Source organism: Passer montanus, unplaced genomic scaffold (genome assembly GCF_014805655.1).
Source record: "Passer montanus isolate IOZ18808 unplaced genomic scaffold, ASM1480565v1 scaffold55, whole genome shotgun sequence".
NCBI classification, from domain to species: Eukaryota; Metazoa; Chordata; class Aves; order Passeriformes; family Passeridae; genus Passer; species Passer montanus.
The window spans coordinates 231,443-246,795 of record NW_024370485.1 but is presented as its reverse complement, the minus strand read 5'-3'; the positions used below and the strand labels follow the sequence as shown (position 1 = coordinate 246,795).

Genomic DNA, 15,353 nt, shown 5'->3' with positions numbered 1-15,353 from the left:
GGCGAATGGTTTCCACCTGAGAGTAGATTTAACTTAGATATTAGGAAGGAATTATTTACTGTGAGGGTGGTGAGGCACTGGAACAAGCTATGCAGAGCAGCTGTGGACAGCCCATTCCTTGAAGTGTTCAAGATTGGATGGGGCTCTCTAAGCAGCCTGGTCTAGTGGAAGGTCTTCCTTCCCACAGCAGGGGGCTTGATCTTTAATGTTGTTTCCAATTCAAGTCATTCTATGATTCTATAACAAAACAAAATGTACACACAAGACAATGGTCCCTGGCTCTGAAAGTCCAGTCTTATAAACAGATAAAAAATGGATCTAGACAGAACAGTGGAAAGTACTGAAAGACTAGATATTACTTATCATATACCAAAAGTAAGCAGTATTTCTTGCAGCCTTAAATAGGAAGGATTAGGAAGAAATAATTTTAAAACCAAATGAGATTGTGAATCTGAGCAACATGAAAATCAGAATAAAATGACAGAAAACGTATTAAGGATGATGTAGATTAAAAGCCACGTTTTAAAGTGAGATTTTGGAAACTCACTGTGAATTCAAGAACAATTTTAAGTTTGTGCTGAAAGAACATGAATCTGAACAAAAAAGGAAGCTCTACAAGACTGTAGAAGAAAGTGACTGAGTTACCAAAAGCTACTCAAAAGCATGCTATTCCTGGATAAAAAAAAAAGCACAAGCAAACTTCAGTGAGCCCCACAGAAAAAGCATGAAGTAATGAGAAACAGCCTCTCTGAAGAATACAATGGAGAGCAAGGAGGTAATCAAAAGACACAGGCAGGAAACAAAGGTGGAACAACACTTCAAAAGCAGCACAGCTGATAGTGATAATGTAGTCGACAGAAAAATGGAAAATTAGGCACTGGATCTGAACCTTAACTGGGAAAATATCACCATAAACACTGATTACAATTGCAGCAGAGCACAACTGAAACCATAGTGGAGGACAAGAGCCCCAGACAATGCACTCAAAGAACTTTGAGATAGAAAAAGGAAATTAAGAGGCAGTTGCAAAGACAAGAGAGGCCACAAGCATTTTGTGCCTTTTTTTTTTTTTAAGAGAAACACTTGTTCCTACTGGCATTATGAAGGAAAAGAAAAGACAGAGGAGTTGAGCAACTGATTGAAGGAAAGAGGTAGAGGAAAAGAACACAAAGTTCAAGGGAGATAAGGAGATACTTTTGTAAGGTGCCATAAAGGCAGATGAAACAGTTAAGAAGAAGAGGAAAAAAATTTTTTTACTTGTAAGGAGGAGATGATTGTAACAGTTGGAAGAAAGTGCTAAAGGGTAAGCCAAAGCATATTCAATCAGAAAGTCAAAGATTCCATGCAGAGAAAGAACGAGACGTCAAACAAGATGCAAAAACCCACATAAAAATGTGGATAACGGGCTGCTATTATTGAACAAGTTTGATTAGAGCCTCTCAACACAGCATGTTTTAGCACAGCTGGGCTTATGTCCTTTGCACAAACAGGGACACAAAAAGGACCACTGGAGGATAACTCAAGCGGTTCAAGAACTTGTAAAAAAGGTATTTGCTACTGGAAAAACCAGAATCCTAAGTGAAAGACACACCCTACACACAGTAAAAGGGGAAAATCAGGCTGGAGAGATACAAATTCAAAATACTGGTGAGCTACCAGACAAATGAAAGCATGGCCACATTGCCAGTAGAATCCAAAACGGTGGCGGAGAACCTGAAAGAAACCTTGCAATTATCAGAGATAAGAAATTCAGCAGTTGCATCAGAACAAGCACGCAGGCATGGCTCGATGAAAACCAAATGAAATTAACTGACTATGTTTAATGAGAGACTAGAAACAAGAATGCAAGCCAAATCAAGTTAGGGCAGAGAAGCATGTAATTACTGTCAAAGAACAGTTGAGTGAAAATTTAGAACGAGCCGGGATCAAACTTACAGAGAAAAAGCTCATGGGGAGGAAACAAGCATGCTGTATGTAACAATACAGAGGAAAGAAGATAAAAACTGGATCCCAAAACTGTTTAGAAAAGGAAGAACCTGAAGGCAACAGGAAAAAGTAGTTCTATGCCTCTTCCATGGTCTGACCCAGGACAGAGAACAATACAAAAAAAGATAACCATAAAAAAAGCAATGCAGGATACTGATGATGGCAAAGCAAGGCACATAACTGTGGTTTTAAAGCATCAGCTTCTGCCTCAGGAAATCAAGAACAGTCAGTGCATCCATTCTCAATCAGGCAGTTGTGAAGAACAGAGAAAAAGCTCATGGGGAGGAAACAAGCATGCTGTATGTAACAATACAGAGGAAAGAAGATAAAAACTGGATCCCAAAACTGTTTAGAAAAGGAAGAACCTGAAGGCAACAGGAAAAAGTAGTTCTATGCCTCTTCCATGGTCTGACCCAGGACAGAGAACAATACAAAAAAAGATAACCATAAAAAACCCAATGCAGGATATTGATGATGGCAAAGCAAGGCACATAACTGTGGTTTTAAAGCATCAGCTTCTGCCTCAGGAAATCAAGAACAGTCAGTGCATCCATTCTCAATCAGGTAGTTGTGAAGAAGGTAAAATTAAAGCAGGGACAAAGGAAAAACTATTTCTTCTTACTCCTTGTATGTTCACGCTCTGGAGAAAGTAAATTATCAGTGTCATTTGTGAATGCTGAACTCATCAATACTAAACCCACACATATTTCACTCAATGCTTACAGACCTTTGTGCAATTCTGCTCTATCCATTTTATTTTGTAAGGACTGCAAATTCTCCTACAGTTGTGTAATATGTATTATAGTGCAGAGTAACTCACACTGGAAGGAGCCCCTGCTGAAAGCAGAGCCAACTTTGAAGGCAGACCATCTTCAGATGTAAAGATGCTTAGAGTTCTGCCCAGAACCAAATTTTGCATCTCCAAAACCAGGGCATTCCACGACTTTTCTGTCATTTCCCCTCCCTCAATCCAGTGTCTGAATACCCTTATTGAAATTTTTTACCCATTGAACTAGAATTTTCTTTGCTTCAATTTGTGTCTGCTACCACTTGTCCTTTCACTCTATAACTCCAAGAAGAGCCCTAGAGATCACCAAATAACAGAATAGAAGAAGGAAGGCAAAGAGATCCTGTAGTCACGAGAAAGCCTTTGGACATCCAGAACTTTTACTAGGCAATAAGCTTTTTGATGTCCACAAAATCTTATCTGATCAGGTGTGGCAGAGATCTAAATGAGGCCATTGAAAGGACATCACTAGAGATTTATTAAAGATAAAAAATGGCTGTTTAAGACATGAGAGAAGAACCAGGAAAAACAGTATTCCAAATGGTATATATTTGCTAATGAAAGAAAATAATTTTGTATAGGAAGGTTAGGTACTCACCATCTCTCTTGCAATCTCCACAGCTTCCTGCAGCCCATAGAGCCTGCCACAGACCAGGTAGATCCCATTGGCCCAGAGAATACAACCCTCATGGACCCAAAATTCATTGCTGTCAAGAGGTAGTTCAGGAATTTGTAACTCCAGCTCAGTGCCACCTTCTGAAGTGGGCATAGACGGTTTTGAGTCCAAAGGAGTCTTTTCACCACCACTGCCACCATCAGTGGTTGCTTTTTTACAAGAAGCTCCCCTTGAAAGTGACCGAGAGGCTCCGCTACAGTCCTCAGAGCGGTGCCGCCTCTTAAAGCGGGGATGAGCAGCCAGGCTTCTTTGTTCCTTCTGTTGTTGCTGTTCCTCCTCCTCTTCAGTATCTGTCTTGGAACCATTAGAAGCACTTTTGTGCCGTACCTTGACCTTGCTCTGCATTTCTGTGGCCCTCTTTGGAGGTGGATTCTTGGGCAAGGTAGCTGCATAATCCTGGGGGTAGAAAGGACCAAAGAGGTCACCCATGTTACGATAGCTGGCCCATTTGCCACACAGGCAGCAAACCAGATGCCCCAAGACAGAAGACTCCGTTACTACAGGGCCTTGCAGCATGAAAGTTGAGGTGGGCAGCACTTTGCTCTCTGCATTGCTAGGAGGGGGTGTTGAAGACCTCTGTCCTTTCCGACCCCTCACCAATTTGTTCTGCTCCTCTTCCTCCGCGTTGATGATTGTGCACACAGCGCCTAATTCACACTTGTTTACCACATGAATATAAGGGAAAAAGGACTTATTCTTGGAGTCAGTTTTATCTACAGACTGGGTAGCATATTTAAGCTTGATCTCTGGTTCTTGAGGCTCCACGATCGGAGCAGCCCGTCTAGGCTTCCGCTTCCGTGGCTGTGCTGCAGGTTTTCGCCTCTCCCTCCTTTGCCTCTTGGGCTTTGGCTCACCAGCACCCACCCCTTCTGCAGGCTGTGACGGTGCTGGTGGGGGAGGCGGGGGCACAGGCAGCTGCTGCTGTTGCTGCTGCTGCTGCTTCTTCTGCTTGTTCACACTCCCAATTGGCCTCCCTTTTTTCTTTCCAGAGGGGAAATATCCCTTTGGAGGGAAACCATCTGGCTTGGGTGAAATGTTTGTCACATCTCCATCTTTTTCCTCAGACTTTGGATTTGGTTCAGAAATGAATACACTGGAAGGGGAAATTGTTTTTGAGTCAGAAAAGTTCAGAGTTCCAGCTCCACTTACAGATCCATCAGACCTTCCCTGACCACCTGATTTCTGAGAAGGTGGTGGTGCTGCACTGGATCCTGCTCCCTCTTTGCCAATACTGGCGGTTTCAGGGACCTCTTTTTTGTTTTTATCATCCTCGCTGCTTTGCCACTCTTCTGAAGATCTTGGAACAGTTTTTTCACCACTTGTATCCTGGTTTGCTGGCCCCCCTTGATCTGATATCTCTCCTTTTCTCTTCTCAGCCTCTGGTCCATGTCCAGCCACATTTCCTCCTTCAGGCCCACTCTTGAGGGACAGGATGTCATCAAGAGTGACAGTATCTGGACCAGTTTCAGCACTGTTGGTAGAAACACTTCTCCTAATATTGGGAGATGTAATTTTCTGAACAATAGCTTCCAGTTTTAATCCTCGCCCCTTTCTTGGGGGCAATATTTTGGTCTTCGCTGGGCTTGTGAGGGAAACAGCAGGACAATTCCTATTATCGGGACTCGGCAGGTCCTTGAAGGAATCTCCCTTTGCAACTGACTTGCCAGCATCTTGGCTTTGAGATGAATGGGCATAGGAGTTGTACGTTTTATCGGCTCCCTCTTTTGCTGAAGTCATCAGTCGCCCTTTATCTTCACTGCCACTGTTCTTCATATCATGTGGCTGTCTTTTGGTAGGGATAGGAGAGATGAAAGAACGGACCCTCCTCCTCATAATTAATGGGTTTTGTGGAGACTGGTCCTCCTGGCCAGGGAGCCTAAGCATAGCATTACTAGGCTTAGGCAAATCTGTAGATTCCTCTCGTCGATGCCCATCGCTTTCTTGAGGGCAAAATCTTTTTTGGTTGGCTGCTCCAAGAGGGCCGCTGCTTTTGGCAGGAGAAGTTTGCCGAGAGAGGTCCCAACCAGATTCATGATGCTGCAACTTCTGGCTGCCATGTTTCAGTTCGGCGCATTTGCTCTGAGTACTGTCGCTCCCCATGACACAGCGCCCAGCTTCCTGGCTTCCAGTATCATGGTAAGAGCTACCTTGAAGGTACATCATTCCATCCTTGTCATTTTTTAAGGGACTCCTTACTCTTTCCAGAAACTGCTGTTGTCTTGGGCTCTTCCTTGCTCCTTCCTGCCTGTGCTGAGCTGCAGCAATCACACCCTGAGCAGCGCTGCTTGCCCAATCTTTGTATTCTTCCTGCTGTTGCTGGTATATCTGTCTCTTGTAATGATACTGGGAATTCAGACTCTGGCTGGGGTCACCAAAAGCATGAGGCCTAGCATTCGTGTGATATGCTGAAGCCAGAGATGGGCCTTCCGAATTCTGAGGGTAGACAGAATGCAAGGAACCCCTGCTAACTCTTTCAGACAGTGTCATGTGTGGGTTCATGTGATGCAGATCTGCCCCTGGGCCTCTGCTTCTGCCTGGTGACATTTTCAGCTTATCAGCAAGATCCTGATATTGAGAGGGTGATTTACCCCTTCCAGTTCTGCCAGGTCCTCGTCTCATCTGTGTCGATCTGTTGTCCTGCTGGGGCATGTAGTCTGGAGCAGCATCAGAGACTGCAGCTCCAGGGCTGGCATTGCCTCGAAAAGATTCATGCTTGATGCCAGCAGGATGACAATGGTCTCCTGTTTTTTTATTGTTGAGACTAGCTGAGCCCTTTGACTGTTCAAAATCTTCTTCCTTTATTTGCCCACTGTGAGCTTTCATCTTTGTTTCCATGGATACTAAACCACCAGGGAGTATTACTGACTGGCTCAAGCCAGGGGCAAGACGTTCACTCCTTCCGCTTCTGGCCTCAGGACCCATGTGCCCTATGGGGTGAGGGCCAGGATCTCTTACAAGCTGCCTTAATGGAGATATGTCACAGATCACTGATCTCCTCTCTGAGAGTGCTCCTGCCTCGTGGGCAGCAGACTGAGACTCTACATCAAACTTTCTACCAATAGGGTAATCAGCTAAATTTATCTGCTTTATGTCTGGAGCTGCACTGCTAGACTTCCTATCCCAGGGACCCCAGTGAGGGCCTTCTAGGAGGGACCCCATGCTTTTGTTTAAGAGGCCTCTATTGGTCAATTCATTGGTTTGACTAATTAAAACATTGGGTCTCATGGCTCCCTCCAAACTCCCAGCCATCCCAGAATGCTCCTGCGCGTTCCTAGAATACCTTCTGTCCGGATGATGGTGGTACCCCTGTAAAACCTCTTGTAGGAGGCTAGGAAACTTCTCATTACGGCCTTTGCGCTCACTGTGCCCTGGAAAATCCCCCTTTTCTTGACCAGATGGATACTGTGGAAAGCCACCAATACTTCTCTGGATACCAGGTGCTATATTATCCTTGTAGCTGTATCTTAAACTACCAGGAGACTTGGAAGATTCTGTTCTTGCAGGAAAATTTGGCCCAACAACTGCATGACCAGGCTGGCTGTTCCCCTCCCCATTATGGTTAGTGTTATCACCACTTTTGCTCCCTTTACCTCCTGCTTGAGTTTCTTGCTGTGTCCCTGCATGCCCAGCTTCTTTTGCTCCACTAGTGCTAGCTGGTGCCTGAGGGGCCGTGGAAGCATCATCTTGTGCAGGTTTATCTTGTCCACCTGACTTTTCTACTCTTCCTGCCATGGCTTCCCGGGAGACAATCACCCCAACTGCCTTTTCATTCACTTTTGGGGCATTTTCCACAGCCACCACAGCTTCCTTCCCATCAGGGGAAGCCACATCCTCCCTAGCTGCAGGACTGCTGCTGAGTTTTGATGGCTCATTCTGAGAGCCTTGTGCTGGTGAGGAGTTGGGTCTCTCTAAATTACCCCCTTTGTAAGTGGTGTCTGAGCTGGTGCTCTGGCCACTCAGCTGTCTCACCCTTTCCCCATGATCCTCTGAACTACTGGAACAGCCACCATCCAGAGACTCTGCCATGGGAGACTTGAGTTGCTCCTCTGCCTGGGAAGAGCCTTCTGAGTTGGTGCAGCTGTCAGCCTTCTTGGAAGAGGATGATCTTTTGGAACTTTTTTTCTGAGGTGCCAAGGCATCTGAGAGCAACATGTGCTGGACTGTGTTGGGCAGATTGGCAACTTGAGAACTTAGAGCACTCAGGCTGCTCAGTCCTGGATCTGTGAGCCTTTTTTCCTGCAGTCCTTCCAGTCCAAACCCCTTGAATCCACTTGCATGAGCATTGGGGCTTGGCATCATAGATGGTGTAGGACTAAGCTGCGGCATCATCTGCAGGATTCGGTTTCGAGAACCCATGGACATGTTGCCTTGCCCACACTGGAGATTTTCTCCACCTGGCATGAGCGGAGAAGGGGTAGAGCTGCAGCTTGGAGACTGAACCACAGATGCAGCAGGAGACGGATTAGAGATTGGACTGAAGTTTTGGTGGAACTGCATCGGTGACCTTACAGGAACTTCAGTCTGGCTGTACTGTCCCACTTGACTTTGAAGAGAGAGTTTGGTGGCAGCATTTGAATACTGCATTACGTGCTGAGGTGGGTGCTGCTGCTGCTGCCCCTGCTGCCCACTTTGGGGCAGCTTAGATTGCTCAAAGCCTTTCATCGGTTGAGTTTGAAAGCTGTAGTTTGACTGGGTCCCATAGGCCTGCGCATTGGAACCCACAGCATGGCCTTCGTACTGCGACCCAGAATTCACATTGTAGCTTCCGTCATAATTCTGTCCTGACTGGCCAAAACGCTGTGGGGAAGGGAAAGAGGAGGAGGAGGATGACGAAGGTGGCTGATAGTGTTGGCTGAACTGACCCACTCGTAACTGGTAGCCCGAAGCAGAGGAAGGCAGGGTGGATGGACGCTGCATTGGCTGCAAGTGTGAGGTGCTAGAAGCAGACTGGCTGGAAGCCTGGGGTAAAGGCTGATGAGATTGATAGATCTGCTGTCGCAGCTGCTGCACCTGCTGCTGCTGGCTAGAAGCCTGCTGCTGATACTGGGCACTCCCTGGAGAAAAAGGACCAGTATAATCCTGTTGATAGTGGGATACACCCCCAAGGGTCGAGTGCTGTGTTTGGAACTGGCCCACATGTCCCTCACTCCCATACTGACTCCCAAAGCTACTCCCTTGAGGGGGCCCATAGCTCTGTACTGGTCCAGAAGGCCTGCGCTGAGGCGGCTGCTGCCCTCCTGACACCACTGGATCTTTGTTGGCAGCCATATAGTAAAACTCTCCTGCTTCTTTTCTGAAACCTTGGTAGCTCTGATGGCCAGAGCTCTCACCAGGCATTGCTGTAGAGGCTCCTGTTGCTCCACGACGTCCACTGCCAGCACCTCCTCCAAAGCTCTGGAACATCTGGGCCTGCTGGCGGGGGCTGAACTCTTCCAGTCGGGATGAAGCGTGCACTTCCTGCGGGTAGCTCTGCTGGTTTCCGTGATAACTACTTTGCTCCCGAAAGGACTGCATGCTGTTCAGCAGCAGAGCAGCAGCTCAAAAGCCCTCCTAAATATGGAGAAAAAGAGAGGGGAAAAAAAAAGGTATAATATGCTTCCCAGTCACACCAGTACCCCACTCAATTTCCCTGCTTCAACAGCAATTAAAATTTAGTATTTATCTTCTACTTTCTGGTACATCAATGTTTAACCCCCTGTTTTGCAAGCTGCCAATCTTCTAGGTAATGCAGGCCAGTAGCCTACTACCAGTTGGAGTGCATTTCCAGCATTAATATTTCCCCATCATCATTCACTCACTGGCTGTGTTTTTGTGCCTCTGAAGAGAGAAACTTCCATCAATATTTGCAAAGCAAATGAGAGCAATCCTCACCTCAGCTATCCCCTATGGCTAATACTGGGAGTAATCCAAGTATTTTACTACCATGCTTAAAGACGTGACAAGAACCCTGCAATGCTTTCAAACCCCCCTTGGATTTCACTGGAATGATATCCAAGGTCCATGTTTCACACTGGGAAGATCTCTATAAGCAGACATTCAAGATACAACTGACCAAAGCTCAAAGCAAGACAACCTAATGAAAGGATCTATGTGAATGTGTGAAAGAACTGGCACCAGCATACTCAGTGCTCAGTTCCTGAGTAATTCCAGTGACACCCCTAGGTGAAAACCAACACACATCGCATTTTCCTCCCCAGCCATCTGCTTTGCTTTACAGGATGGAAAGTTGAAACAAGTTCACTCTATTTGAGCAAAACAGTCTACAACTTCCTCCTCAGGACTTTTATATTACCTTGAATGAAGCACAACTGAAAACACTTGCCAGTCAGAATATGTATTTTGGAATACCATATATGATCATCTGCACTTACATAAGCAACTCATAAATAAACAAACTCCAGGAAGGCTCACCTCTGTACTTCAACATATTATTCAGTATGTGGAATTATGACTCACCCTCAAGAACTGGACCACAACTGCAGAGTTGTTTGGGGACCCTGGTTGGTCCCTCTATAAAAGCCTGTCACATTACTAGATGCATTAAGAAAAGCACGGAAATGAACAAGTATGTGCATGTACACTGCCTTTAAACGCCAAAGCCAAACAAACAAAGCAAAAAAACCAAAACCAACCAAACAAAACAAAACCCCCAAATTAACAGATGACATAAGCATTTCGTGTCTGAAACACTATGTAGTTTTCTCTTCCTGAAAAAAAAAAAAGGATAAAGCCACCTGGAGAGACTCCTTCCTTTAAAAGAATGTTGAAACAATGCTCACACTTTCCCAGGAAACAGAACCCCAACTCCTCAGATTGGAGACTTCCTGGAAAACTTGCCACTTGCCTGTATTATGTTTTCATATTTAGCCATGTTTTGTGTTTGCCACGTTCAGCTGAACCCATTTAGAATTAATTTCTAGCTTTGGACTTGAGTTCTGTTCAAACTCACAAAAAAAAACAACCCAGGCACACAAATGAGATGCAGGCAAGATCTGGCATCCAGTTCTTTTTCCATCTGCCTCCCAAGGTTATTTTTTTTACTAACATGTATGTTATCTATAGAAGACTCTATCCCTGGAGTCTTTCATCTTCTACTATCTGTGTGTGTAGGCTACAGAACACACAGGCACAAAACCACCCCACAGCACGACATGTCTCTGCAGCCCCTTTCCTCTAACTCAAAGGCCTCTTTGTGTTGCAGCCTTGGTTCATGCAGGTTGATGCACATAAAATATTACTACAATCAAAAGGGAATTGTCAAATTGTTAATACCTCAAATTCTGTCTCTCTTCTTCCAGGAAGTCAACTTTACTGCTGTTTTAATCTTATATTTTAAGTGTCATAAGAGAGATCTGCTGTTTTGCTGAACCTCCACTTTTTTTAAAGATTACATATATCACACGAATAACACTTCTATGAATGCCACACTGTGCCAATCTGTCCAGTTCAGGCTTATTATGGATAAGCTCCTCCTTTTCTGAATTATTGCTTTTGATGTTATATTAGTTTGAAGCTCCAGCCCTGTCAGGGTAGGACTAAAATTGGGATACCTAAGGCAAGCTTCTTTCTTTTTTTGTGCAACTTGCTGTTAAGGCAAAAAAATGAGGGGGGAAAAAAGGGGAGAAAAAAATACATAGAAGAAAGTTATCAAGCTAAAGGTAAGAGAACATCTCCTGCAACTGCAGATGTTAAAAGCAGCTTCTCTAGATAAGCAGTGTGGGGCTCTGCAATCAGCAACACTCACGTGCCATGAAGGCTGCGTGCACGCCCTGGCTACCACATGCTTGGCACCCATCCTCTTCTCATGAAAGCAACATTTCCAGCCTCTCACAGGCTCAGGCTCCCACAGAATCTCACTCTCAGTTTTTAAATATGACTTTACCAAAGCTTACTCAGCATAGTCTGGACAAGATCTCAGGAAGCCTCTTCTGCATTACATCATACAAAAACTTTAATTGCTGAATGATATTTGTTCTCTGTAACTCTACCAACAGGCTTGAAAACAGCTATGTTTTCAAGCTAATGTATGCTAACAATGCTGGCAAACATTCTTAAGACTTGTTCACTATTAAAAAGGAGTAATTTTAATTATATCATTAATAGAAACAGCAAAAAATGCTGTAAAATGCCATTAAGAACAGAGATACAGTAAAGGTCAACCAAGGCACAAATACTTATCCTCCATAATCTCTTGCAATCATGTAACATTTATTTAGTCCAGAAGTTACATATTCTAACTCAAAACAGGGAGAACATATTTTTCTTCTTCAAATTTTTTTTTTTTCAATCTTGGAATTTACCCTGACAAACAAATAAGAAGTTTCCATCAGGACAATACTTGCTTTAAGTATCTCACAAGGAGCCTAACTTGAGTAACATATCCAGTAGAATAGCTGCCAGAAAGAAAAAAGACATTTCATTAATAACAGGAGTAAAAAAAGATAGAACGTGCTCCGACCCATTACATCACTGATAACTTAAGACATATAGCACATTTCCTGTCATTAATGTGCTATAAATACAGAACTATTACAATTACTACTGCAATAGCCTTTCTTAATAGTAACAGCCCTGTAAAGTGCTTATATCTCAGTGCTATACTCTGAGCAAAACCACTGAGAATAATCCCCTGGACAAGTCTTGTTAATAAAGTACATTCAGATAGATAAGGCCTTCAAAGTCTACCTCCATCCACATGTAAAAAAAGTATCTGTGTTTTTGGTTTTTTTTTACTGGAAGCCTTTAAAGAAAACATTTTCAGCTGGTACATACTCCTCCTCATGCACGATCTCAAGAGGACAACGCAGCACCTGCCAACTTGAGACTACAACACAACCATAAAAAACTGGTACCATCCATAATGCCATCCCCAGCAGAAGTGACAAAATCCTGCCTCCAAACAAGTGTTTTGTTAACAGCCACAAACTACACACATTTTCAGTACTTGCCAGCACACACAATACGCAACATCTTCGTTTATTCAAAGGGAAGGTAAGAGTCAGCACAGCTTTCACTACTCCAGTGTCACACCTACACTCTTGCTACACGTGCATGCAGCTCTCTCAGTAAAGCTGCATGACTTTAAAGTATTTATAGCCCGTAGCTGTAGAGCCATCTAAGCACATCCATCCAGACACTGCAGACTACGCTCACTAGGCTAAGCAGTTTCACTTTGCTCCAACACATTCATTTCTCCCCCAACAGCCCAGTAATCAAAATTTGCCTTCAACCTGGCAGGAACAAAGGAAACATATTACAAGCTTGTGTGGCTGATAAAAAACAGCCTCACTTATGGAATCACTGCACAGAAGTCTTGAAGAGGAAGAAGCAATAGGTTCTCTTACCCAAATCTCAGACTTATTTGTAAAACATGTGAAGTTATTTCAAGCACTGTATCAATTGACCTTCTTCATGTGAACTTATTTTTAAGCATAATGCAGATTTTCTCTCCTGTTTAATCATTTGAAACAGCCTCACAGAAATTTGTTAACATAGTGCTTCCTCAAAATATGAAGCCACTGCATTGTGACCTTGCTGTGTGCAATGTTAGTCAACAGCATGTAAGCATCTTTCAATAGTTCCTGCATGTGCATCAGAGTGCCCCCAACCAGTGGTGATTAACATAACTCATCAGTACTCCCACATCAAGATTACTCTGTGAGATGATCTTCTGCAATGTACCATGCTAGGCTTTCTTTCACAGCCACATAAATCTTTACAACTCTTTCTGTCCTGATTATCAAAGACTGGACAAATAACAGGACAGCTGCCCAGATCTCCCCACGTAACACTGATGCCAACATAGTGATGCATCACTCCAGACAGCTCATAGTAAGGGAACTAAAAACCAAAATACTGTGCAGACACGCCTAATTCTTGACTATAAGCCTATAAAGGAGCAAATGAAAGCACCACCAGCTCATTCAGTAGGACAGAAGTGAGGTCTTTCCGCTTTGTTAAATTTTCTTTAGATTTGGGTTGACTACTGCGATCCATCTGTGCAGAGAAGTCTCAGGCAGCAGTCAAATGCAATATATCTTTAGTGCTCTGTCAAAAGCCTCTCACTTCCTAGCATGCTTATCAGGAAAGAAAATGCAGTTACAGGCAGGTGATGAACAGTAAGACAGTATTTTCCATAAGCAAAAATTACACTAAGAAGTTGGGAGGGGGAGAGTGCCCACAGTTCTGATTAAAATAGACTCACTTGCTAAATGCTGTGCAAGTGACAGAGATGTACCTGTACAGAGAAGTTTGCAGCCATTTCTTGCCACAACTCATACAAAATGCAAAAATCACTATTTTTGTCCTTCCTCATTCTATCTTCTTAAACTAGCAGAGAACACACATAACCAAAACAATCTCAAAAGCCAGAACCTGAGTATGAGCAATTCAGGAGTATATTTTGTAAGAAATAATGCCCGTGCTCCAAATTCAGCCAGAAATAGAGGAAAAAAGGATTTCCCCATACAGAGTACCATTTCCATGGTCAAGGCCAAGTTGCTAACCCTCATTCCTTCAGGTACAGTTATTACTTGCACACCTGATCAATGGCTGGGAATAGACTGACCTTGTTTCAGTTTTGGAGCAACACTGCTGCTTTTAAGAAAAGGCAAATCAGCCACCTACGCCACAAGAAGACTAATTTAAAGATCAAACCTAAGACTACATTTAACAAAGTAACAGATCTAACTTATATCTTCTACATTTGATGCTTTTTTAAAAGAAAAAGGAGAAGACTTGTTTCAACATTACGTGTGCTATAGAAGTAAACCAAGACAGTCAGCCCTTCAAACAGCCACCAGATTGTCCACGCAGTAACATTCACTGCTCACTTCTTTCAGAAAGTCGTGTTTCTGATATTATTATTCTGATATTATTATTCACCACCACACTTCTAGAGAAAATTACAGTCAGATCTGGCTCTCACCAAGCCATCAGGATATATTCTGTCAAACAAACCTTACTATACCACTCAAAGCTGAAACAGGATATAGCTACTTACCACGGAGAGCACCAGACCTTATGGTAGTAGCTCAACTGAAGTATCTTGAGAAGTAGATAAAAATTAAATTAAACCCAGAATACTGCATTAATGGAAACTGAATTTTATAATTCTAAAAAAATCACAGCATGTCTTAGAAACCATATGTAGTGGCTACACATGCTTAAGTACCTATTAATAACACGTATTAATAATATGTCTTGCAAATCAGTGGTAATACTGATCTTGACAAAAAACAAAAACAAAACAAAAACCAAACAGACACCAAAATTTAATTTTGTCCTTCCTAGTGAAAACTTCTATCAAAAAATTCCTCAAATGAGCTACAGCTTGGCCAAGTGGATTGTAACTAGCTTCCATCATCTCACAGACACACTATGCCTTCTTTACCAAAATGTCTGTACAGCTTTTCAGAAAGCCATTATGTACTGAGCTTAAATCCAAACAATTAAGGAAATGGTTCTCACAGAATGGGTGAGGAACAGATGAGCGTGGCAGAAGGAGCACAGTGAGCTTTGTCAGTTGAGAGAGGGGAATGCTCTGGAGATTATTGGGCTGGATCTACAAAAATCTACATTCACATCTTTTTCCATACATTTCCTTAAGTGACCACAGAAAAAGGTCATCCACAGTAAGTTGGAGTCAGTGTATCTTCCTGTGTCACAGGGGAGATGTGTGCAGACATATTCAGAGCATTCAACTGCTATAATAAAAGGCATCATGTAAACAAACGACAAAAAATAATCAAATTTTGCATGTGGCTATTACTTGGCTGCTGCTTTCTTCCCTCACATCCAAAATATTTTTGTAAAAAAACATTTCTGTAACAACAAGAAATACAGACTTTTTTGTATCTTCAAGTTTTCCTTACTCACTAAGTGAAAAAAACTAAAATACCATCT

The 15,353-nt window shown here is 43.2% G+C and overlaps 1 protein-coding gene across 7 annotated transcripts in view; it reads right to left on the bottom strand.

The window, feature by feature from the left end:
• Positions 1 to 15,353, bottom strand: part of TCF20 (transcription factor 20) — a 129,861-nt gene that overhangs the window by 38,135 nt on the left and 76,373 nt on the right. For 6 of the 7 annotated variants that reach the window (XM_039725501.1, XM_039725505.1, XM_039725506.1 and 3 more), the window contains one exon: positions 3,372 to 8,999. In XM_039725501.1, coding sequence (XP_039581435.1) covers positions 3,372 to 8,963 — 5,592 coding nt within the window. In that variant the 5' untranslated portion in view covers positions 8,964 to 8,999. The remainder of the gene's footprint in view (positions 1 to 3,371; positions 9,000 to 15,353) is intronic. The other variant, XM_039725507.1, reaches the window with a different exon arrangement.